The 21,876-nt window shown below is 40.1% G+C and overlaps 1 protein-coding gene across 2 annotated transcripts; it reads right to left on the minus strand.

The window, feature by feature from the left end:
- Nucleotides 1-395: 395 nt before the first annotated feature.
- Nucleotides 396-21,816, minus strand: MGST1 (microsomal glutathione S-transferase 1). Of its 2 annotated transcripts, none has more exons than XM_077756420.1 (5): nt 21,484-21,816; nt 21,268-21,333; nt 15,325-15,472; nt 12,319-12,413; nt 396-1,669 (listed from the first exon to the last, which is right to left on the minus strand). In XM_077756420.1, the coding sequence occupies exons 3-5, from the start codon at nt 15,448-15,450 to the stop codon at nt 1,423-1,425; spliced, it is 468 nt and encodes a 155-aa protein (XP_077612546.1). In that variant the 5' UTR covers nt 15,451-15,472; nt 21,268-21,333; nt 21,484-21,816; the 3' UTR covers nt 396-1,422. The 2 variants fall into 2 exon arrangements, with proteins under 2 accessions (XP_077612546.1, XP_077612545.1); XM_077756419.1 differs by having other exon boundaries at nt 21,268-21,336.
- Between the last annotated feature and the right edge of the window lie 60 nt (nt 21,817-21,876).

Here is a 21,876-nt window from a genome sequence, read left to right on the forward strand (position 1 = left end):
GTGGAAACCAAACTGAGCGTTATTAGAACGTTAAACCCATTGGGTGAAAATTTATAGGAAAATAGGATTTACAGTGTCAATTTATCTCCACGTATGATTACAAAAATAAAAAGATATCTTTACAGTGGACAAATATGGTTGACACAACCTTATTACGTTGATCAAATTTAACAACACCCGTCACAGGACAGGCTGACATCATATGCCTATTGATACGTTGTAACGTGAAAGACACAGCATCTACCCATAACACTTAATCTGAATCTAAGAATCAGAAAACAATAGACAAAATAAAGCCAGAATAAGGTTCATTCTGTAAAACAGCACATACTCCTCCAAAAAATGTCAATGTTATTAAAGACAAAAAAAAGAAAGAAAATGAAAGAATTCTTCAATTTAAAAAACAATTTTAATGTTTTATTTATTTCTGAGACAGAGAGACAGCATGAGCAGGGGATGGTCAGAGAGAGAGGGAGACACAGAATCTGAAGCAGGCTCCAGGCTCTGAGCTGGCTGTCAGCACAGAGCCTGATGCAGGGCTCGAACCCATGAACCGTGAGATCATGACCTGAGCTGAAGTTGGACGCTTAACCGACTGAGCCACCGAGGCGCCCCATCTTCAATTTTATTGAAAATTAAACAGAAATAATAACAAAATGCTTGTGTTGTCCTTGTTTGGTCCCTGGATCCAAATTATAGCAGTTTTGAAAGACATTATTAGGAAGATCAAGGACATTTAGATATTAATTATATATAATATTATTATATTAATGTTAAATTTCTTGTGTGTGCTCATGATATTGCACTTATTTGGGGACTGTCTTAATCATAGGAGATACATGTTGAAGTATTTAGAAGTGAAGTATCATGATTTCTGCAACTTACTTTGAAATTATTCAGAAAAATACTGAGTGACAGAGTGAAAACAAATAAGAAAAATGTCAACAGTTGGTAAACCTAGGTGAAAGATACATAAAGGAGCATGGGGCTACTTTTCCACTCTCTTGTAGGTTAAGGCCTTTTGGAAATATAAGATGGGGAAAAATTAAACCAAATGAAACTATTCTTCAAATTCTTTATTTCCTATGCCTGTTTCAGCAATATTGCAATACAGGTGTGTCATGCATGCACTCACCCTTTTAACAGATTTAAAATATTAAATGTTGAATGAATGCTACAAGTTAAAATCTGAATTTATAACAAGGCACTTAAAGAAGAAATCAAAAGGCTTAAAAATTATGTTAAAATTTCAGTAAAAGTATAAGATTCAAAGATATTTGTGATGTTAATATTCAGACTGTTTGCCACATCTTAGTTTCTCTGCTCCCTTCCCACTTAAAATCTAAGAAAAAAAAGTATCATTATAAACTAGAAGTACAGAATTCTTAGAAATTAACTGAATGATGAGTCGTAGGATTCTCCTTACAGGTACAATCTACTCTTCAACAACCTGTAAGCCATTGAAAAAGTAACTCCATATCCAAGAAAGAAAGCCAAAGCACGATTTGGCTGGGGAAGGGGTGTCAAATATGCGATTGTGTGGTAGATCCGTGCTCCCACAAAGAGTCTGAAGTGCAGGATGGCCGTAGAAAGATCTGGACCACTCAAGGAATACAGAAGGCCAATACCAAGAAATGGCACAATATTTTCAAGGTCATTCAGGTGAGCTCTGTGGGAAATAGTATAACATTAGCTTCAAAATCAGTAGACATATATAGCATTTTTCCATTTCTTCTAAAACTAAGTATAATGTGAATGGATCTTTAAAAATTCATATATATTTTATTTTTGTTTAAATTGCCTTGCACTTTAACCAACCGGTGTTTATTTAAAATGTCATTATTTTTGTTTCTATTCTTAGTGTATCTCAACATAATAACAAAGACACATTACATTTTCAGGAATATTAGTCTTAAAGCTCTTTTATAGTACCCCAATAGAAGAAGTGACAGGATACACACACAATAATCTCTCAATGAATGCTTTGTTCATGCACTGGGGCCAGTGAGAAGAGAAGCCATCTAGTTCAACTCCTAACCTATGCATCAGTCCCTTAGCAGAATCCCCAGGGAGTATCACCTAGACTCGATTAAGCACTCTCAGGGAAAGGGTAGTCTCTGCCTTTGAAAGTAGTATATTCTAAAAGTCTCTCCTTTCCCTATATACCAAACCCAAACCTTCCTTATCTTCCTTTTGAATGGTTCCCTTTATTTCTCCAGCAGCCCTGACTACCTTGCAACTTTCCTTTTATCTTGTTGTATTTAATGTATATATGGTCTCACATTCTTTCCAGAACATGGTGAGATAAGATTAAATAAATACATATGTAAAATGTTTTCTAATCATCACTGAGTTCTGTCTGCTCAAAATGCAAGTAACTTACTTTAAGCTATTTATCTTAACATTTCCAACACATATTACTTTATGTTTTTATTTATTTCTCCCCCATGGCGTATGTATGAATTTTCTCAGTATTGCATACTGAAAGCATACTTCATTTCACCTCATTTGTAGCCCCATTCAGTCCCTGCCATTGGTATCTTATGCTAAGAAATAGCTTTTCCGTGTGGAAGTAATAAAAAAAAAAAAGTCTAGGTTAAAAATGAAATGGGGAGATTCTGGAAACTCTTTATCTGAAAAGTATCCCCAACGGTGAATTGTTACTAGAAACCTTTTGGTGCGGTCGATAAGGTCTCAAAAATTACAACAGGAAACGGGACACTGTCTCTCTTGGAGACTCTTTCCTCTGTCGCCACACTGAAGACCCAGTGTCCATCACCAGGGGGCGCTGTGCCCACAGTTGCTGCATCTCTATGGACACTGACTCCTTTCAGAATGAGGGTCAATGGTTATTCACAGCTTGACTAGAAGATCAGCTTCAATAATGGCTTTCTCCTCTGGAAGTACAATGGGCATGGGGGTGGGAATGGGAAGGAAGAGTGCGGAAGAATCTAAAATCTCATAATAAAATATCTTTTGTTAAGCTTTCACACACGACACTTGGATCTTCTCTTCGAACTTACTAATGCTATTGAGAGCCTAATTGTTATCGCTTTCAAGTCCTGGGCACAGGGTCGTGATTAGCATCACGGATGTGATTACCTTCTCCAGAAGGGAGGTACAAATGGTAAAGACAAAGTTTTAAACTGCTTAATGTCTTTTTGGTGGTTTTGGTAACTCCACAAAGCTTTACTCACTTTTTCTAATGTTGATTCTTTTTCACCATAACATTTATAATTTCCTAATACAGTTTGAAATTTTCACATTGATTCTTTCTCCTGAAACTATTTTAGATCCACATTCTTGGCACAGACCATTTCTAAGCCTGGCTGATTTATTCAGCAGGACTGCTAATTTAACAGATACATAACTAAGTGAAGCAGAAGCTAAATTTTATTCAAGTTATCTAGCACAGACTTCTTAGAAGAAAAACATTTCTGTTTTTTTAATTTTTTAAATGTTTTTATTTATTTCTGAGAGAGACAGAGACAGCATGAGCAGGGCAGAGTCAGAGAGAGAGGGAGATACAGAATCTGAAACAGGCTCCAGGCTCTGAGCTGTCAGCACAGAGCCCGACGCAAGGCTTGAACCCACGAACCGTGAGATCATGACCTGAGCTGAAGCCAGACGCTTAACTGACTGAACCATCCAGGTGCCCCAAAAACCTTCCTGTTTAATAGATAACTTGGGATTGACTTTTTGCATAAGCAAAAATGTGAACTTAATTTCAGTACTGATAAAGCAAGGGAGTGCATGGGGCAAAAAAAAAGAGCCTGCAAAATGATATAATGCTGCACACTATCTGAGGTAAGGAAGGTACAGTGCAACTTCCTAGGGAGAGGCCGCTGAAGGACACTGTCAGAACTCTGTCTCACCTACAGCTTGAAATGTTTGCATTGCCATAATGTGACTCAATTTAGCCCAGTCTATTTTATACACATGTCTTAAGTCGGTGTTTTGAAAGTTGAGGAAAAACAACTTTACACTAGCCTCACAAACATAGCCAATGGAAACACGCACAAATGTAGGAACCAGACTGACAGGGATTCTGCAGAAATCGTGGGAGAGCTTTTGGACTTTCAGGGGGGATCAAAACAGTGACAATTCAAATATAATCTAGATCCTAAAGGGACTACAGACTCCAGCTGATACATACCTGAATTACAGAAGTAAATTTTTCTTATTTCAGTATCCATTTCACTATTCATAGTCACCAAATTGAAAAGTGCCATCAAATATACCCATGGTGTCTTCTATCTTAACTATTCACCACAAAACTTAAATATCTGTATGCTTAAGTATGGCTATGAAAACACTTCACTGTTTCTTTAATTTCATCTAATTTTACTTATTCCTTGAAATGTGCCTAGCATTGCACAACGTGTGGATGAGCATTAGAAAATACTAAATGTGGGGCACCTGGGTGGCTTAGTCAGTTAAGCATCCGACTTCAGCTCAGGTCATGATTTCATGGTTTGTGAGTTTGAGCCCCGTGTCAGGTCTGTGCTGACAGCTCAGAGCCTGGAGCCTGCTTCAGATTCCATGTCTCTCTCTTTCTCTGCCCCTCCCCTGTTCATTCTCCCCGCCCCCTCAAAAATAAATAAACATTAAAAAGAAAAAAGAAAAGAATATACTAAATGAGAAATTTACATATAACTCTGATGTTTCAATGTTAGGAAAAGGTAATTAATAGAATGCTAATGGAATCCCAACAACAACAAAAATTCTGTGGGGGAGGGACAGCCAAGATGGTGACACAGGAGGCTCTTGGACTCACTCCCTTCCACAGCCACATCAAATGTAGAGTCCCACACAAAGTAATTACCTCTGAAAGAAATCCAGAAACAAGCTACGTGACTCCGAGACATTGAGCAATATCCATATTTAAGGCTGAGACACAATCTTGCCATAAACCCTATCCCCTAGTTTAGTGTCACACAACTGAGAGGGAACTTCCAACTCCAAGCTTCTTCCTGAGGAGCAGTGGGTTTAGACTTCACATTTGTGCCCAAACATTTAAGACTGCCACCCAAGGACAGGACCCCTGAGATATCTAGCTCTGAAAATCAATGAAGAGTGCATCCCAATGACCCACAAGACTTGCAGCAAATAAAAGAGAAGTTGTTAAGGGCTGTACAAGACTTGTGTGTCTGCACAGAGGGAGCAGGCAAAATTGTCCCTCTCCCAGTCTTTTCCTTAAAGGTATGCAACTATATACTTTGAAATCTACTACCTAAGTAAGTATCAGCATGCTTGTATCTAGGGTCAGACTTTGATCCTTTGTAGAAACCAGAGAAGCCGGTAGACACCTCCCTGGCCTTTTCTTTTTACCTTGATCCCGGTCACCAGTATCTCCCTGGAAGGAGCTTATACACATGTATGCATTCCAACCTTTATGGCTGCAGCCCTAGGGACGGGTCCCTGGATCACCTGACCCTGATCAGCACTAACAGTTAAGGGTCCCACAAAATATAGCAAACAAAGAATCAGTTCTCCACAAGCTCAAGCAGTCACTACGACTATCTGTCCACATGGCTATACACAGCCCAGAAGAGAGGGAGTTGACACAAGTGCCCAAATCCCAGTATCTCTCTAGATGGAGCATAACTACATACTTTCGCAGCTGTACCCAAACGTCCAGCTTCCGATTAGCCTACATTTAAATGTTGACTGTGATCCTCCCTTTGGAACACTTGACAAACCTTGGCACACCCTGCACTACTGGGAGCCAGTAAAAACAAAGATGACAGCTTAGACGATCACAAGGTCTGAGAGACAACCAGGGCTCAGGCCAGGATAATTGACAAGGTTCATTTCCTATATGAGACCATTCTGTCAAGACTGGGAGGAGTGGTCGTTTTCTAATGGACAGAAACCAATAGAGTGCCAAGGAAAACAAAAAAACCCAGAGGAATGTGATTCAAACCAAAGAACAGGATAAATCTACAGGAACAGATCTTAACAAAACAGAAATAAGTACATTTACTTAATAGAGAGTTCAAAATAATGGTCATAATATGCTCCTACATTCAGGAGGGAAATGCATGAACAAAGCGAGATTACAACAGAAATAGAAAATATTAAGAAGTGCCCAAAAGAAATCACAAAGCAGAAGAATACAATAACTGAATTTAAAAATTCAATAGAGTGGTTCAACAACAGACTAGATCAAGTAGAAGAAAGAATCAGTAAACTTGAAGACATAGCAGTGGAATTCAGCCAATTGTAGACACAAAAAAAATAATGAAAAGGAGTAAATATAGTTTATGGAACATCATCAAAAAGATTCATATTTATTTGTTTATTATGGAAGTTCCAGAAGTGGAAGAGGGTGAAAAGGAGGCAGAAAGCTAAGCCAAAAAAAATAATAATAATAATGGCTAACATCTCCCCTAACCTGGTGAAAGAAAGAGACATCCAGATGCAGGAACCTCAGAAAGTACCAAAAAATATGAATCCAAAGAGACTCACAAGTAGACACATTATAATTAAATTATCAAAAGGTAAAGACAGGAGAGAATCTTAAAAGCAGCAGGAGAAAAGCAGCTTGTTTTATACAAAGAAACCCTATAAGACTATCAGAATACTTTTTACCAAAAACTACAAGGTAGAAGGGAGTGGAATGATATGTTCTAAGGTCTTAAAACAAAAACAAAAACAAAAACAAAACAAAAACCTGTCAGTAGGAATCCTCTACCAGACAAAGTTGTCCTTCAGAATCGAAGGAGAGATAGTTTTCCAAAAAAAGCTGAAAGTGTTCATCACCAGTAAAGCAGCTAGAAATGTTAAAAGGTGTTCTTTAAGCTGAAACAAGACAGTAATTAGTAAGAAGAAAACATATGAAAGTAAAAAAGTCATCAGTAAAATCAAATATAGTTAAATTCAAAAACTAATGTAATGATGGTGGGTAAATTACATATAATTCTAGTATAAAGACTGAAAGATGAAAGTAACAAAAATAACTATAACAAAAGACACAGAATAAATGGATAAAAAAACAAGATCCAACTATATGCTGTCTATATTAGACTTACTTCTGCATTAAGGACATGTAGACTGAAAGTGAAGGGATGGAATAAGATATTCCATGGATATAGAACACAAAAGAAAGCAGGAAAAGCTATGCTTATATTACACAAAGCAGGCTTCAAGCTAAAGACTATAACAAGAGACAAAGCCATTATATAATGATGAAGGAGGTCAATTCATCCAGAGGATATAACATTAGTAAATATTTATACACCTATCATAGGACCCCCTAAATATATAAAGCAAATATTAAAGACTTAAAGGGAGAAATGACAATATAATAATAATAGTAGTAAAGGGTTTTAATACTCCACTTTCAACAATGGATAGATCATCAAGCGGCACCTGAGTGGCTCAGTCGATTAAACATCTGGACTCTTGATTTTTGGCTCAGATCATGATCTCACAGTTTGGATTTGAGCTCTGTGTCAGGATCATTTATATCAGCTTGGGATCCTCTCTCACCCACTCTCTATACCCCCCCACAATGAAATTTAAAAAATAATAATGGACAGATTATCCAGACAGAAAATCAGTAAGAAAACATTGGACTTGAACTTTATACATTAGCTCAGGTCACCATAAAAGACGTTTAAAAAACGTGGCACTCAACTGCAACAGAATATACATTCTTCTCAAATATATACAGAATATTCTCCAAGACAGATCATATGTTAGGGCAAAACATATGATCTTGAGAAAATGAAGATGAAACAGAAAATACCAAAACTTATGGGTACAACAAAAGCATTTCTAGGAAGTTTGTAGTCATAAATACCTACACTAAGAAAAGGAAAGATATCAAATAAACAACCTAACTTTACACCTTAAGAAACAAGAAAAATAAGTAACCCCAAAGTTAGAAGAAGGAAATAATAAAGATGGTAGTGGAAATAAATGAAATGTAGGTTAAAAAGACAATAGAAAAAGCCAATGAAATGCAGAACTGATTTTTAAAAAGGTAAAATAGATAAGCCTTTAGATTTAACATTAAAAAATGAGGAAGGATGCAAACAAATAAAATACGGAATTGAGGGGCACCTGGGTAGCTCAGTCAGTTAAGCGTCTGACTTCAGCTCAGGTCATGATCTCACGGTTTGTGGGTTCGAGCCCCGCATCGGGTTCTGTGCAGCTCAGACAGCTCAGAGCCTGGAGCCTGCTTCAGATTCTGTGTCTCCCTCTCTCTCTGCCCCTCCCCTGCTCACGCTGTCTCTCTCTCTCTCTCTCTCTCTCAGAAATAAATAAAACATTAAAAAAAAATACGGAATTGAGAGTGGAGACATTCCAACTGATACCAGAGAAATACAAAGGAGACTAGTATGAACAATCAGACACCAACAAATTAGACACCCTGGAAGAAAGGGACAAATTCTAGAAGCATACGATATACCAAGACTGAATCATGAAGAAATAGAAAATCTGATCAGACCAGTTACTAGTAATGAGACTAAATCAGTCATCAAAACCTCCCAACGAAGAAATCCAGGGCCAGATGACTTCACTGCTTAATTCTACCGATCAGTTAAAGAAGAATTAATAGCAACTCTTCTCAAACTCTTCCGAAACAGTAGAAGAGAACATAACACTTCTAAACCCATTTTACAAGGCCAGCATTACCCTGACGCCAAAGCCAGATAAGGACACTACAAGAAAAGAAAATTACAGGTCAATATTTGATAAACATAAATAGGAACACTCTCAACAAAATATTAGCAAACCAAATTCAACAGTTTAATTAAAAGGATTTAAAAAATAATGACCATTATCAAATGAGATTTAATCCAGAGATGCAAGGATGGTTCAACATCCATACATCAACACCACATTAACAAAAAAAGGGATAAAAATCATATTGTCATCTCAAGAGACACAGAAAAAGCATTTGACAAAATCAAAATTCCTTCATGTAGAGACTTGGAACAAATAGCACATAGAGGGAACGTACTTCAACATAATGAAGGCCACATATGACAATCCCATGGCTAACATTATACATCATGAAAAGCTGAAAGATATCCTCTAAGATCAGGAAGAAGATAAGGATGCTCACTCTCACCACTTTTATTCAGCATACTGTGGAAATGCTAGCCAGAGTAATTAATCAAGAACAGCAAATAAAAATCCAAATTGGAAAGAAAGAAGTAAAATTGTCTCTATTTGCAGAGACAAATGCAGAGACAAATGATATCATACCAGAAACCCTAATTCTGCTAAACAACTATAAAAACTAATACATGAATTCAGTAAAGCTGTAGGATACAAAATCAATACACAGACATCGGCTGCATTTTTATACATTAACAATGAACTATCAGAAAGAATAATTAGAAAAACAATTCAATTTACAATTGCACTAAAAAGAATAAAATATTTAAGAATAAATTTAAGCAAGGAAGTGGAAGATCTATAATTGGAAACTATAAGACACGGATGAAAAAAACTGAAGTAAACACAAAGTAATGGAAAACCTTCTGTGCTCCTAGGTTGGAGGAACTGGTATTGTTAGAATGCCCATACTCCTCCAAGCGACCTACAGATTCAGTTCACTCCCTCTCAAAATCCCAATGGCATATTTTTAGAGAAATAGAAAAACAATCCTAAAGTTTGTATGCAACCACAAAGATCTGAGAGGCAAACCATGAGAGACTCTTGAATGCTGAGAACAAACTGAGGACTGATGGATGTAGAGGGGGGAGGGGGGAGATGGGCATGGAGGGGGCACTTGTGGGGATGAGCACTGGGTGTTATATGGAAACCAACTTGACAATAAACTATTTGTAAAAAATAAAATTAAAATAAATAAATAAATAAAAAAGATCTGAATAATCCAAAGCAGTTTTAAGAAAGAAGAATAGGACTAGAGGCATAACATCCTGATTTCAAACTATATTACAAAACTATAATCATCAAAGCAGTATGGTACTGGCATAAAACAGACATGTTAGATCAATGGAGTCATTAGCAGTCAATTAATTTCCTAGAGCTAATTTTCTTGAAAACCCAGAAATAAACCCATGCATTTGTAGTCAATTAATTTTTGACAAAAGAGCCAATAATATACAATAAGAAGTCTAGTCTCTTCAATACACTGTGTTAGGAAAACTGGATACCCACATGCAAAAGAAAGAAACAAGACCCCATTTTATATTATATGCAAAAGTCAACTCAAAATAGATTGAAGACTTGAATGTAATACCTAAAACCATAAAACTCCTGGAAGAAAACGTAGAAGGTAAGCTCCTTGACATTGATTTTGGCAACAATTTTTTTTGGCGTTGACATCAGAAGCAAAGACAACAAAAGCAAAAAGAAACACCTGGGTCTATATCAAAGCAAAGAGCTGCTGCTCTGCAAAGGAAGCCATCATCAAAACAGAAGACAATCTATGGAAGAGGAGAAAATATTTGCAGCCCACATATCTGATAGGTGGTTAATATCCCAAATATACAAGGAACTTGCACAACTCCATAGCAATAATAATAATAATCCAATTAATAAATGAGCAAGGACCTGAATGGTCATTTTGGTCCAAAGAAGACATCCAAAAACCATTGGCTAGCAATGGTTTTGATCAACCGAACCTGTGTTAGGATGGCTATTATCAAAAAGACAAGAGATAACAAATGTTGGCGAGGATGTGGAAAAAAGGGAACACTGTTGGGGGGGGACACAAACTGGTGCAGCCACTATGGAAAACAGTATGGAGGTTCTAGCCAGATGATCCAGCAATTCCACTTCTGGACATATATCAAAAAAAAAAGAAAAAGAAAAAGAAAGAAAGAAACTACTATTCCAAAGAGATATCTGCACTCCCATGTTCATTGCAGCATCCACAACAGCCAAGATACAGAAATACCCAAAGTGTCCCTCGCCAGATGAAGGGATAAAGAAAATGTGCATATACATGCAATGGAAGATTATTCAACCTTAAAAAAGAAGTAAATCCTGTTATGTGCAGCAACATGGATGAACCTGAAAGACACTACGCTAAGTAAAATAAAGCAGACAGAGAAAGACAAATGTTGTATGGTATCACTTATACCAGGAAGATAAAAGACAGGAAAAAGAAGTCAAACTCATAGAAGCAGAGAGTAGAAAAGTGGTTGCCAGGTGCTGGGGGAAACTAAGGGCAAGTTGGTAAAAGGGTACAAAATTTCATATATAAGATGAAGAAGATCTGTGGATCTAAAGCATAACATGGTGACTACAGTTAATAACACTCTACTGTATAATTGAAATTTGCTAAGAGATTAGAACTAAAATGCTCTCATAAAAAACAAAGGATGGTAAATGTGGAGGTGATGGATGTGTTAACGAACTCGGTGGAGATAAACCTTTCCCAACGTATATCAATCAAATCATGATGCTGTGCACTTTAAGTGTCTTATAATTCTGCCAATTACAGCTCAGTAAAGGTGAAAAAAGTTTGCAATTTATATGACTTTAAGGCAAGGATTAAGAAATAAACCTTTAGAACTAGAATTCAATGTGGCTTTTTGAAAAGTATATTAATTATAAGGAAGCTGTGTGAATTGTATCTTGGCTTATTGCTTTTCATTGTTTATTGAATTGTCAGCACATTAAGCATGATACCTACAAAGGAGAGCAAGAAAGAAGGGCAAGATTTCCCACGTTCACATTTTGAGTCTTGTGTTTTTCAATTTTTACTTATTTATTTTGAGAGAGAGCGAGTGAGTGTGCATAAGAGAAGGAGGGGCAGAAAGAGAGAGAGAGAGAGAGAGAGAGAGAGAAAGAATCCCAAGCAGGCTCCATGCTGTCAGCGCAGAGCACATGGGCTCAATCCCAGGAACCATGAAATCGTGACCTGAGCCAAAATTGAGTCGGACACTTAACCGACTGAATCATCCACCCACATTTTGAGTCTTATGCAAAAGTTATCTTCACCCTTTCACACAAGCTGACACTCTCAACTCCAGAGAAAGATGGCAAAGCCGTAAGAATCTACCATCCCCCATAGCAGCACTCTCCACAATAGCTAAAACATGGAAAGAGCCTAAGTGTCCATCAACAGATGAATGGATCANCCATCCTCATTTTACCTCCTACCTGTAACTACTTCTGAAAACTCCCTACACAGAAAAAAGTCATTAACCCCAACAGAGTAGGAAATTCGCAATGTGTACAATTGCAGGGAGAGTTGGAGACTTCTAAAACTTCTAGTTTTCCATAAGTATTACATGGACTGTATAAGATGACTGGCTTTCCCCTGTCTTATGACCCCCAACATCTCACTGACCTTGACCAAAATTCTTTGATAAAATAGTTTACCTTCGCACACGTTCCACTTTGTCATCTGTTCGTAAATATTTCTTGGCATTTTCTCCTTTGCCAAAGTTTGCACAGTCTTCTGGGTTGGCAAAAGCCTATTCCAAATACCAAGAAAAGAAACTTTGTTCAAATACCAAGTAACAGGGGAGTATTCTACCTGATAAGTTATTTGCATTTTAACAGAAAAAAGACAGGCCTCCAGATTGGCTCTTAGGAAAGAAAATTTGGAGCTCAAGCACAGGAAAGGGTCTATACTTAAATCTCCATTTTTATTAACAGTCAAAAAAAAAACTTAAAAAAAAGCATAAATACGAACTGAAATAAAAACCAATGTTTAAAAATAGCAAAAAGGAACCAAAAAGGGGGAAGAGAGCATAATTTTAAATCATCATGGGCTATTATTATGGCGAACTGGCATTTTTCATAGTGACGTTGATACAATTGCTCTCAGGAGTATTAACATTTCCAACTGATTGGCTCATAGTAAAGTCATAACTTTCGTAGCCAAGGATGCTAGAGAACAGGCAAGAAGCGTAAAAGAGTGAGGGGCAGGAAATATATTTTGTACTTTGTTAGGCTATGTGTCTCTTTGCTTTCGCTGAATTAACACTTTGGGTTGAATAATATAGTGAAATATAAGAAGTTGAATTGCCTTCCTATAAATACCAAGTACATATTCTAGGGCATATGTTCATTTATTCCTTCCTGCAGTGATTATGCTCTTTGATATGATTTCCCCATCCCTTGAAACTTGAAAAATGCATTTAAGAAATATTTAAGTATGTTCCACTGCTTAATTATTTATAGTAAAGAAAACCATGAACTACAAAATTAGCTTGACTTAAGCTTACAAATCCATAAATATTATCATACTTTTCTTAATATGACATAAGCATTTATTTCAGATTAAGATGTTGCAGAGAACTGGTGAGAAAGGACATGATACAGTATCAGCTCTTGAGGTCATACAGTCTGACACACACTAGATGTTCAATAAATATGTTTCAGATAAGTAAATAAATGTATTACAATGGAAAGTGCATGAGATTTGACTTTAAAGCAATCTGAATTAGAATCTCAGCATCACCCTTTATTGGTGCATAGCGTCTCTGATCTTCAGCTCCTCATCTGTAAAATGGGGAGACTAACCCTCATTTCACGTACTAATATGCACAATTATGTAAAATGATCCTATGATCTTACACATATAAGGAGCACCACACAGCGCCTGGTACATATCACCGGCGCTCCACAAATCTGAGTTCCTTTCTCCTTTTCTTACAAGACAGGGAACATTTCCGCTTTGTTGCATGCTACTATGTTCCTAGAAGACACCGTGGAGCTGGTGGTAGGCAGCCACCTTCCTGGTAGCTGCTCTAACACCCGGACCTATTAGAGACCTATTAGAGATGTAAACGTGTCTGTGTCTGCAGGCATTAAAATGCAAATGTCCTGGGAAGGAGTGATCCCTCAAGGCAGTAACAAGGAAACACATTAAGGATGACTGTGAGTTCTCAACCAAAGCAAGTGTCTGGAGGACAAAACTGGGGACACACACTACTTCCAGGAAGTAGTGGCCGATGAGGGACAACATCAACGAAAATGGTTTACCTTCGTCACGGTAGCTTTGCTCTACTCCCCTTACTGTGTTAGAAACTCTGCTTGAGTACAGGATATACGTTCCAGAATCTTCCTACCACTTTCCCCAACTCTCCACTTTAGGGAAAAAATCACATTCTTATAATGCCGGCAGAAATAGCATCCATTTAAGAAGTTGGAGCTACACAGAATTCAAATGCCTTGTCCCAATCATAAAAGACTCTATTGGTAATCAGAAGAACTTAATTCTGTCCCCAAAAGTATATTCTTCACCTGTCACAGAACTGAAAACATCAGTTAACTGTCTGGAAAATGACTATTTTCTAAACTCTAGTGGGCAAAATTAACTTCAAAATCTCAGAATGTTTCCTTGAAAACTTTGATACTCCAAGAATCTCATATACTAGGCAGCATGACAAAAGGTAAAAGCCACAATGAAAGAAACCACTTAGTAGTTTCCAGGAGAAAGTGCCTGTTCTATAAATATATCAGATGTATCTGTAACAATGATTGCATAATACATTTGCAACATCAAACAATGTGCCATTGGGGTTTACCAGAAAAAAAAAATCAAGAAAACTGATTTTCCAGGGAAATACAAATCAAAACCACACTGAGATACCACCTCACGCCAGTCAGAGTGGCTAAAATGAGCAAATCAGAGAACTCTAGATGCTGGCGAGGATGTGGAGAAACGGGCACCCTCCTACACTGTTGGTGGGAATGTAAACTGGTACAGCCCCTCTGGAAAACAGTGTGGAGGTTCCTCAGGAAACTAACAATAGAACTCCCCTATGACCCAGCAATAGCACTGCTAGGAATTTACCCAAGGGATACAGAAATGCTGATGCATAGGAGCACATGTACCCCAATGTTCATAGCAGCACTCTCCACAATAGCTAAAACATGGAAAGAGCCTAAGTGTCCATCAACAGATGAATGGATCAAGAAGATGTGGTTTATCTATACCATGGAATACTACATGGCAATGAGAAACAATGAAATCTGGCCATGTGTAGCAACATGGATGGACCTTGAGGGTGTTATGCTGAGCGAAATAAGTCAGGCAGAGAAGGACAAATATCATATGTTTGCACGTATAGGAGGATTAGGAGGAACTTGACGGAGGAACAAGGGGGAGAAGAAGGGCGGAAATGGTGGGGGAAAGGGAGAGAGGCAAACCATGAGAGACTCTTGAATGCTGACAAAAACTGAGGACTGATGGATGTGGGGGGAGGGGGGGATGGGCATGGAGGAGGACACTTGTGGGGATGAGCACTGAGTGTTATGTGGAAACTAATTTGACAATAAACTATTAAAAAAAATATACAGATTAAAAAAAAAAAGAAAACTGATTTTCCAAAATTTCAACTCTTAAAGGAAAATATTGCCCCCCAAAGGTCTTACCTTTGTTGTGAATCTAAAGAATGCAGTTGCTGTACTCATAAGCATCATTTTTGAAAGAATAATCGTTGTATAGGAAGCAAAGGCCATGAATACTTCATTTTCCATTAGTTCAGTGAAGTCAACCATTTTTTCAATTTTGATCTGGAATCTTAAAAAGATTTTACACCGCAGACATAAATACCCCCAAAAACTTGACAGTCACTTGATGTCCTTACATTGCAGCATTATTGTTCATAAAAAATATCTTGGATTTATTCACAGAAGAAATAATCTTTTTTCAGTTTCAAAATAAAAAGTATCCTTTTTTTCTAGTTCTGTAACATTAAGCTTGAAGATATCAAACAAGCATGGAGCAAAAATGAAAATGCAGGGGTATGAGAAGCAAAGATAAATGGGCAAAATGCTATAAAGAGAAATTAAAATCATATTTTTGCATCAAGATAAGCCACAAGCTGGACCCAAAAGACCAGAGTTCATGAACTGATCTCATTCAAAACATCAAATTATGTACATGGTAGCACTATTAATGTTTGATCGGGAATGCCTAAATTCTAATATATGTCCTGCTTTAGAAACCCAGCTTATAGCTTTTTGTCATTTCAATAGTGTTTACTATCCCAGGCTACAAGATTTAAATTCTAGTCCCACCATTTGGTATTTACTTTGGTTCAGAGATTCAGCCTCTCTGAAACTAAATTTCTTCATTTATACGACGGCAATTATAACAGCTCCTAACTTACCGGTTTGTTGCCAGGATTTAATTGAGATAGCACGTGGAATATACTTAGCCTAGCACCTGGCCCATGAAACACCCTCAGCAAAGTTTATTATATCATTATGATCATCATTATCAGCGCGATTATCGTCCCCATCAATACCAACACAAGTGAAGAAGAAGCAGGATATTAGGAACAAAATGCTAGGTAGGCACATGCAAAGTAAGGAATTGGCATTGATGGTACTTTCATAGAAGGAATAAGGGAAGGAGGGTTATCTTTTTAATTTAATTTTTTAATTTTATTTTTGAGAGAGAGTGAACACACAAGTGGGGAGGGGCAGAGAAAGAGGAGGACTGAGGATCCTCACTGACAGCAGGGAGCGCGACGCGGGGCTCGAACTCATGAATCGTGAGATCCTGACCTGAGCCAAAGCTGGACGTTCCACCGACTGAGCCACCCAGGCGCCCCAGGCAGATCATCTCTATAGAACTCTTCAGGTTACTTCACATTCCAGTGAATGTAACCATCTGTCTGGAGTTGGAAGTATAATTGCGAATGTACTCAGAAGGGGAGCTAAGATAGACCAGCGATACTGAAGTCAAAGTGGGTAGGATGAAGTAAAGCTGCAGATTGAAATTCCCTACCCCGTCTGGTAGCCGTTCCTTTTCATGTCTTCTCTTTCTATCATCAGCCTCGCTATCTGCTTCTTCTGTCTCTTCCACATAAACACTCCTCTTTTCTCATATCCATGCTCGGCATGTAGTGCCGTCTCTTGTACACAATGTCCACTCCTGCCTTTAAAACTCAACCCCTGCATGCAACCTTATTAGAGTGACGCCTACCTAATTCTGATCCTTCTATCCACCTACCAATAATCTATAAATCTATATCTCTTTCTATACAATGCTACAGGTTCTATTGTTGTCCATGCATTGCTGTTAGCGTGACCTAAACATACATATACATTCAATTTTATAAGAGCTCACTACGTGTCCAACTCTGCCATGCACTCTATATGCATTATTTAATCTTTGTAACTATACTATTACAATCCTCATAACTATATCCATTTTACAGACGAAGAAAATGTGAACCCAAGATGTTAAGCAACCAAGTTGGACACAAACCCACGTCTATGACTTCATATCTTGTACACTAACTACACTGTACTGTCTCCTCCAAGAGACTGCAAACTGCTGGGGCGTCTGGGTGGCTCAGTCGGTGAAGCGTCCCACTTCAGCTCAGGTCATGATCTCGCGGTTCACGAGTTTGAGCCCTGCTTGGGGCTCTGTGCTGACAGCGCAGAACCTAGAGCCTGCTTGGGATTCTCTCTCTCTCCCTCTCTCTCTCTGCTCCTCCCCTGCTCGCTCTCTGTATGTCTCTCTCAAAAATAAACATTAAAATTTTTTTTTAAAAAAAGAGACTGCAAACTGCTTAATTCTCATTCAACTCACATTGAAAGCCTGCTCTGTGGTTCGCCCTTACGTCTGTTACCTTGTTTCCTCTTCCACTGATGCTACAGATAGGTACTCTCACTCCCATTTTTCAGATAAAGAAAACAAAACTTCCCAAGTAACCACTATTTTACAGAGTAGGCTGACAATGTACTTTTGGATTTAAGCAAACAGAAACTGTACGTCCCTGATTAAAAAGCAAAACCAAATGCATACGATAAACTAATCCACCTCCACAAGTCAGTTAGTCTTGAAAGCACACGATGTTATATAAGCTCTCAGTGCAAGATACACTTTTAGTACCACTTAACATATGTGCTCTTGTTCTAGTAGTGAGGGCGGGTGGGGGAGGAAGTCATGAATAAACTGCACTATCCTTCAGAGTTCATGTAATTAGCTTAATCGGGGATCCCTAAGCCTCTGGACAGAGATCTGAAGACACACAGCAGAAATGTTAATTTTTAAAAAAATTAAGAAAAGTTTATCAAGTAGGAATTGTTGTTATTTAACAATCATTTTACAACTAAAACAGTTTCTGTAGGTCTCTATGAACGTTTGCAAAATAAAATTTATTTGGCAGTAGCATAAAAGCGCAGAGAATGGTTTTCCTTTTGTGAACATTGATATTGAAAAAGGAGAGGGGCGCCTGGGTGGCTCAGCTGGTTAAGCGCCTGACTTCGGCTCAGGTCATGATCTCACAGCTCATGGGTTCGAGCCCCGCATCGGGCTCAGTGCTGACAGCTCAGAGCCTGGAGCCTGCTTCAGATTCTGTGTCTCCCTCTCTCCCTGCCCGTCCCCTGCTCACACTGTCTCTCTCAAAAATAAATAAACATTAAAAACAATTTTTTTGAGAAAAAGTGGAAGTCTTCCAGAACAGCTGGTGGTAAAGCACACAAAGGTGCCAGCAGTTGGAGGGAAAGGGCAATGCGAGGCTTGTTCTTTAAATGTGAACAACACATTGAAAGTGCACCTCACCACACTAAGAATGTGGCTGAACTTCTCCGGTCTGTGGTGTGGGGAAGCGGGCCCATGCTAAGCCTCTGATTTCACACCACAAACCACCTCTCAGAGACCTGAGGGCCAGGTAAGGAGTAATGAACGTAAGACATTAAGCAACAGAGAAGTGATTTATAGCATGGAATAAAATGATGCCGGGCCAGACTTTTTTTCAAAGCTGATTTGTTCATAACTTGCCTTGAGCCTACATCACGGCTGGGCACCATAGTCAAAATGCAATTACTGAAAGCTTTTTACTAGAAAAGGGGGTCAGGAGGGAGGAGAACAGTATAGCAGTACTCCTAATTAAGAGTAAAACGCTAGGTGTTTTGAGTATTCTAGGAGTGAAGTATGAATCATCTAAGAAAAGACAAAACATGCACGTTGGCTATGAATTATGGAAAATAAAATTTTACGGCCTGGGTGCCTCGGGCCGTTAAACGTCCGACTCTTGATTTCGGATTAGGTCATGATCTCACGGCTCTTGGGATCAAGCCCCACATGGGCGCTACGCTGCCGGCGCGGGCCCTGCTTGGGATTCTCTCTCTCTGCTTCTCTCTGTCCCTCCCCTGCTCTCTATCTTAATATAAATAAATAAACATTAAAAAAAGAAAAGAAAGTATTACAATGATGAATCATATCTGTACAGTGTATTGTTCCTTTCACTGTCCATCACATCTGTGCTGTGGTCGGCACAGCAGAGGATACCTCCATCCTTCTTGCTAGAGAGTAGGGCTCAGTCCCCTGAGGTGGAGGTGGCTGCCTCTAAAGGGACAGAGAGCAGAGTGTTGAGCACACAGAGACTCTGGAACTAGGCTAGGGTCAGGTGAATTTCATTCTGCCACCCTCTGTTGGGATTTAACTTCTCAGAGACTTACTTACCTTACCTGTTAATGAGGTTAGTAATACTTCCTTTCTCACAGGATTCTTGTGAACATCGAATGAGTAAAGAAAGTATAAAGAGCTTAGAAAAGCACTGGGGCCTAGTAAGTGATCTATAAGCACTTGGTAAATCAGTTCCTACTTCGGCACTGTCCTAAGCACTGAGGAGATTAAATTTTAGAGTTTTCGAAAAGCTTTCACATTACCTCACTGGATCTAGAAAACTCTAAGGTGGTCGGAGCAAGTAATATTCGTCTCTGCCTTCAACGTATAAGGAAACTGAGGCCTGGAGAGGTAGAGTGAGTAATCTGACCCAAATTTACAGTAGAGGGACCAAGACTGGCTAGAATCCAGTTTTCTCAAGTGTTCAGCTCATGGGCTATTCACCATCAAGGCAAAGAATTCTAGACTCCTCTGGTTTTCTGGGGGCCTTTTTCTGCCCAATCTCATCTTTCTGTCTTGCCCTCCTCACCCAACACATGCCTACCCCCACTGTATCTATTACAGTTGAGTCTTTATCTCTCAACTGTGGACTAATCCTCTTCGCTTTACTGGCTCGTGGCCAAAAAGGACAAAGTTCTCTTCTTATTTATGGTGGCCTTGCAACATCGATGTTATGAAACACACAAAAAACCTGGGCACACATCCCCAGAGCCATGACTCTGCAATTTTACGCCTCCTAAAACAAATAGAACGCTACCACAAGATAAAGAGAAAAGATAATTCAGTGGCCTTTTTGCTGGTTATCAGTTCTAGAATTTCCTGAACGGGTTGAGGCCATTGCAGCCCTGGAGTCTTAGACTTCAGAACCCAGGTGCCAGGAGGAATATGCAGGAGTGGAGGGTCGGGGGGGGGGGGGGATCTGGGGGGATGGGGGGTAAGGCTGTTCTCAGGGGCCAGTGCTGACCTCCCTTGCCAGCCTCAGCGATGAATAAAGTCTGCTCTCAAACAAACCCTTAGAAAAACTGTACTTGTCCGCCACAGAGACAAATATTCACATTTGGACTATTTGTCATTTTAAAACAGTGACCAAAGATGGCCCACGCACATAGTCCTCTTACTCTGGAAACAGCACAGGACCCCAAACCCTATTACTACCCTAACCCCCAGGACAGGAAGCCGCTGGGGGAGGCAGAAGGTGTGTGTAGCTTTGCACACAGGCGAGCTAACGCCCTGAGAACTCTAGTCCTAAATGGCTGAAGGGCTGTAACCTGAGGGTCCCGGGGAAGTTTCCATCTGCCTGTACAACAATCTTGATTACAAGCCACTAGGCATTCCCGCATTCCCTCAGAGAGAAAACCGGCAGAAGGCAAAAGAGAAAAGAAGAGAGTGCCCAGCCTACCAAGAGGCCTTGGGGTTATTTCAAGGGAAACCAGGAGGCGGGAGATTTACACACCCCCGTGTCTCCACCGCCCCAGTCCGGCCACAGCAATGATACCTGAGGCCTTAACCCCCAAATAAGAGTTTCCCATGGCTTCCTCCTCCAGGCTGGGGGACTGGCTATACCATCACGAAGTTTAATCTGTGTCCTCGGCACTTTGCTGCTGCTGTCACCACATTGTTATCTTATTATCATTAAACTTGCTGAAGTTCCTCTTGCCTTTGAAAGGGAACCACGAGGAGCAAGTTTTTCCTGTATTTCCGGAGGTGGGAAAGCCAGCTTGGCCCAGAGGGGCAGGAACCCGCAGCCTCGGGATGAGAGACGCTGCTGTCGCGTCTTCATATGGACTACAATCTGCACCTGCGTTTTACTCCCCCAAAGCTCCAGGGGCCCATTCAAAGCGGCCGCTCCTCCGGCCGGAGAATAACACGTGAGTCACCCCCCACTTGAGCGCAAGAAAGACTGACTCTCTCAAGTTTCCTTCCCGGAGTCTGACATGGGCGACACTCACCTCCGCGGCTGCAGGAACTCAGTCCCCTTTCAGATGTGATGGAAGGAAACGCCAGCGAGCGCGGAGCTGCTAAATGGAGCAGAGAAGTTTCACGCGCGCGAAGACNCGCCCGCCTCCCGCCACGCCCGTGCCCGCCCTCCACGCTCCCGGGGCCCTTCCCGTCCGCACCCGCTCCCCGCACGCCCAGAGAACCCCGGTAGGGGTCCCGCCACCCACCTGTCCCCAGCGGGCGGGTCGGGCGGACGCGACAGCGGGGAGGCGCCCTGCCCGCTCGGCTCGGTTCCCGGCGCTCGCGCTGCGCTCCAGAAGTAGGACTGCGGCCCGCGAAGCGCCTCCCCCATCACCTGATTTTTGTGTGCCGGCGGGGGGGCCCCCCGTCCCCTCTGGGACCTCCCCTCCGATGGGTGCGGGCAGAAGCCCGGCTCCCCGCGCTGTGGCCCCTCCTCAGCGGGCGCGGGTGTGGGCGGTCAGCGTAGGGCCTCGGTCTCCCTGGACTTGCCCAGTGCGGGCGACTCCTACTTGGCTGCACACAGTTTGGAAAGGTTTTACTGTTGTGTTTTGAGAGCTTGAAAAGCTTTATAGAAGATTGAAATCTCTCGAGGAGCAAAA

The sequence above is a fragment of the Crocuta crocuta genome, unplaced genomic scaffold (genome assembly GCF_008692635.1).
Source record: "Crocuta crocuta isolate KB4526 unplaced genomic scaffold, BGI_CrCroc_1.0 scaffold262, whole genome shotgun sequence".
In the NCBI taxonomy this organism is placed as follows: Eukaryota; Metazoa; Chordata; class Mammalia; order Carnivora; family Hyaenidae; genus Crocuta; species Crocuta crocuta.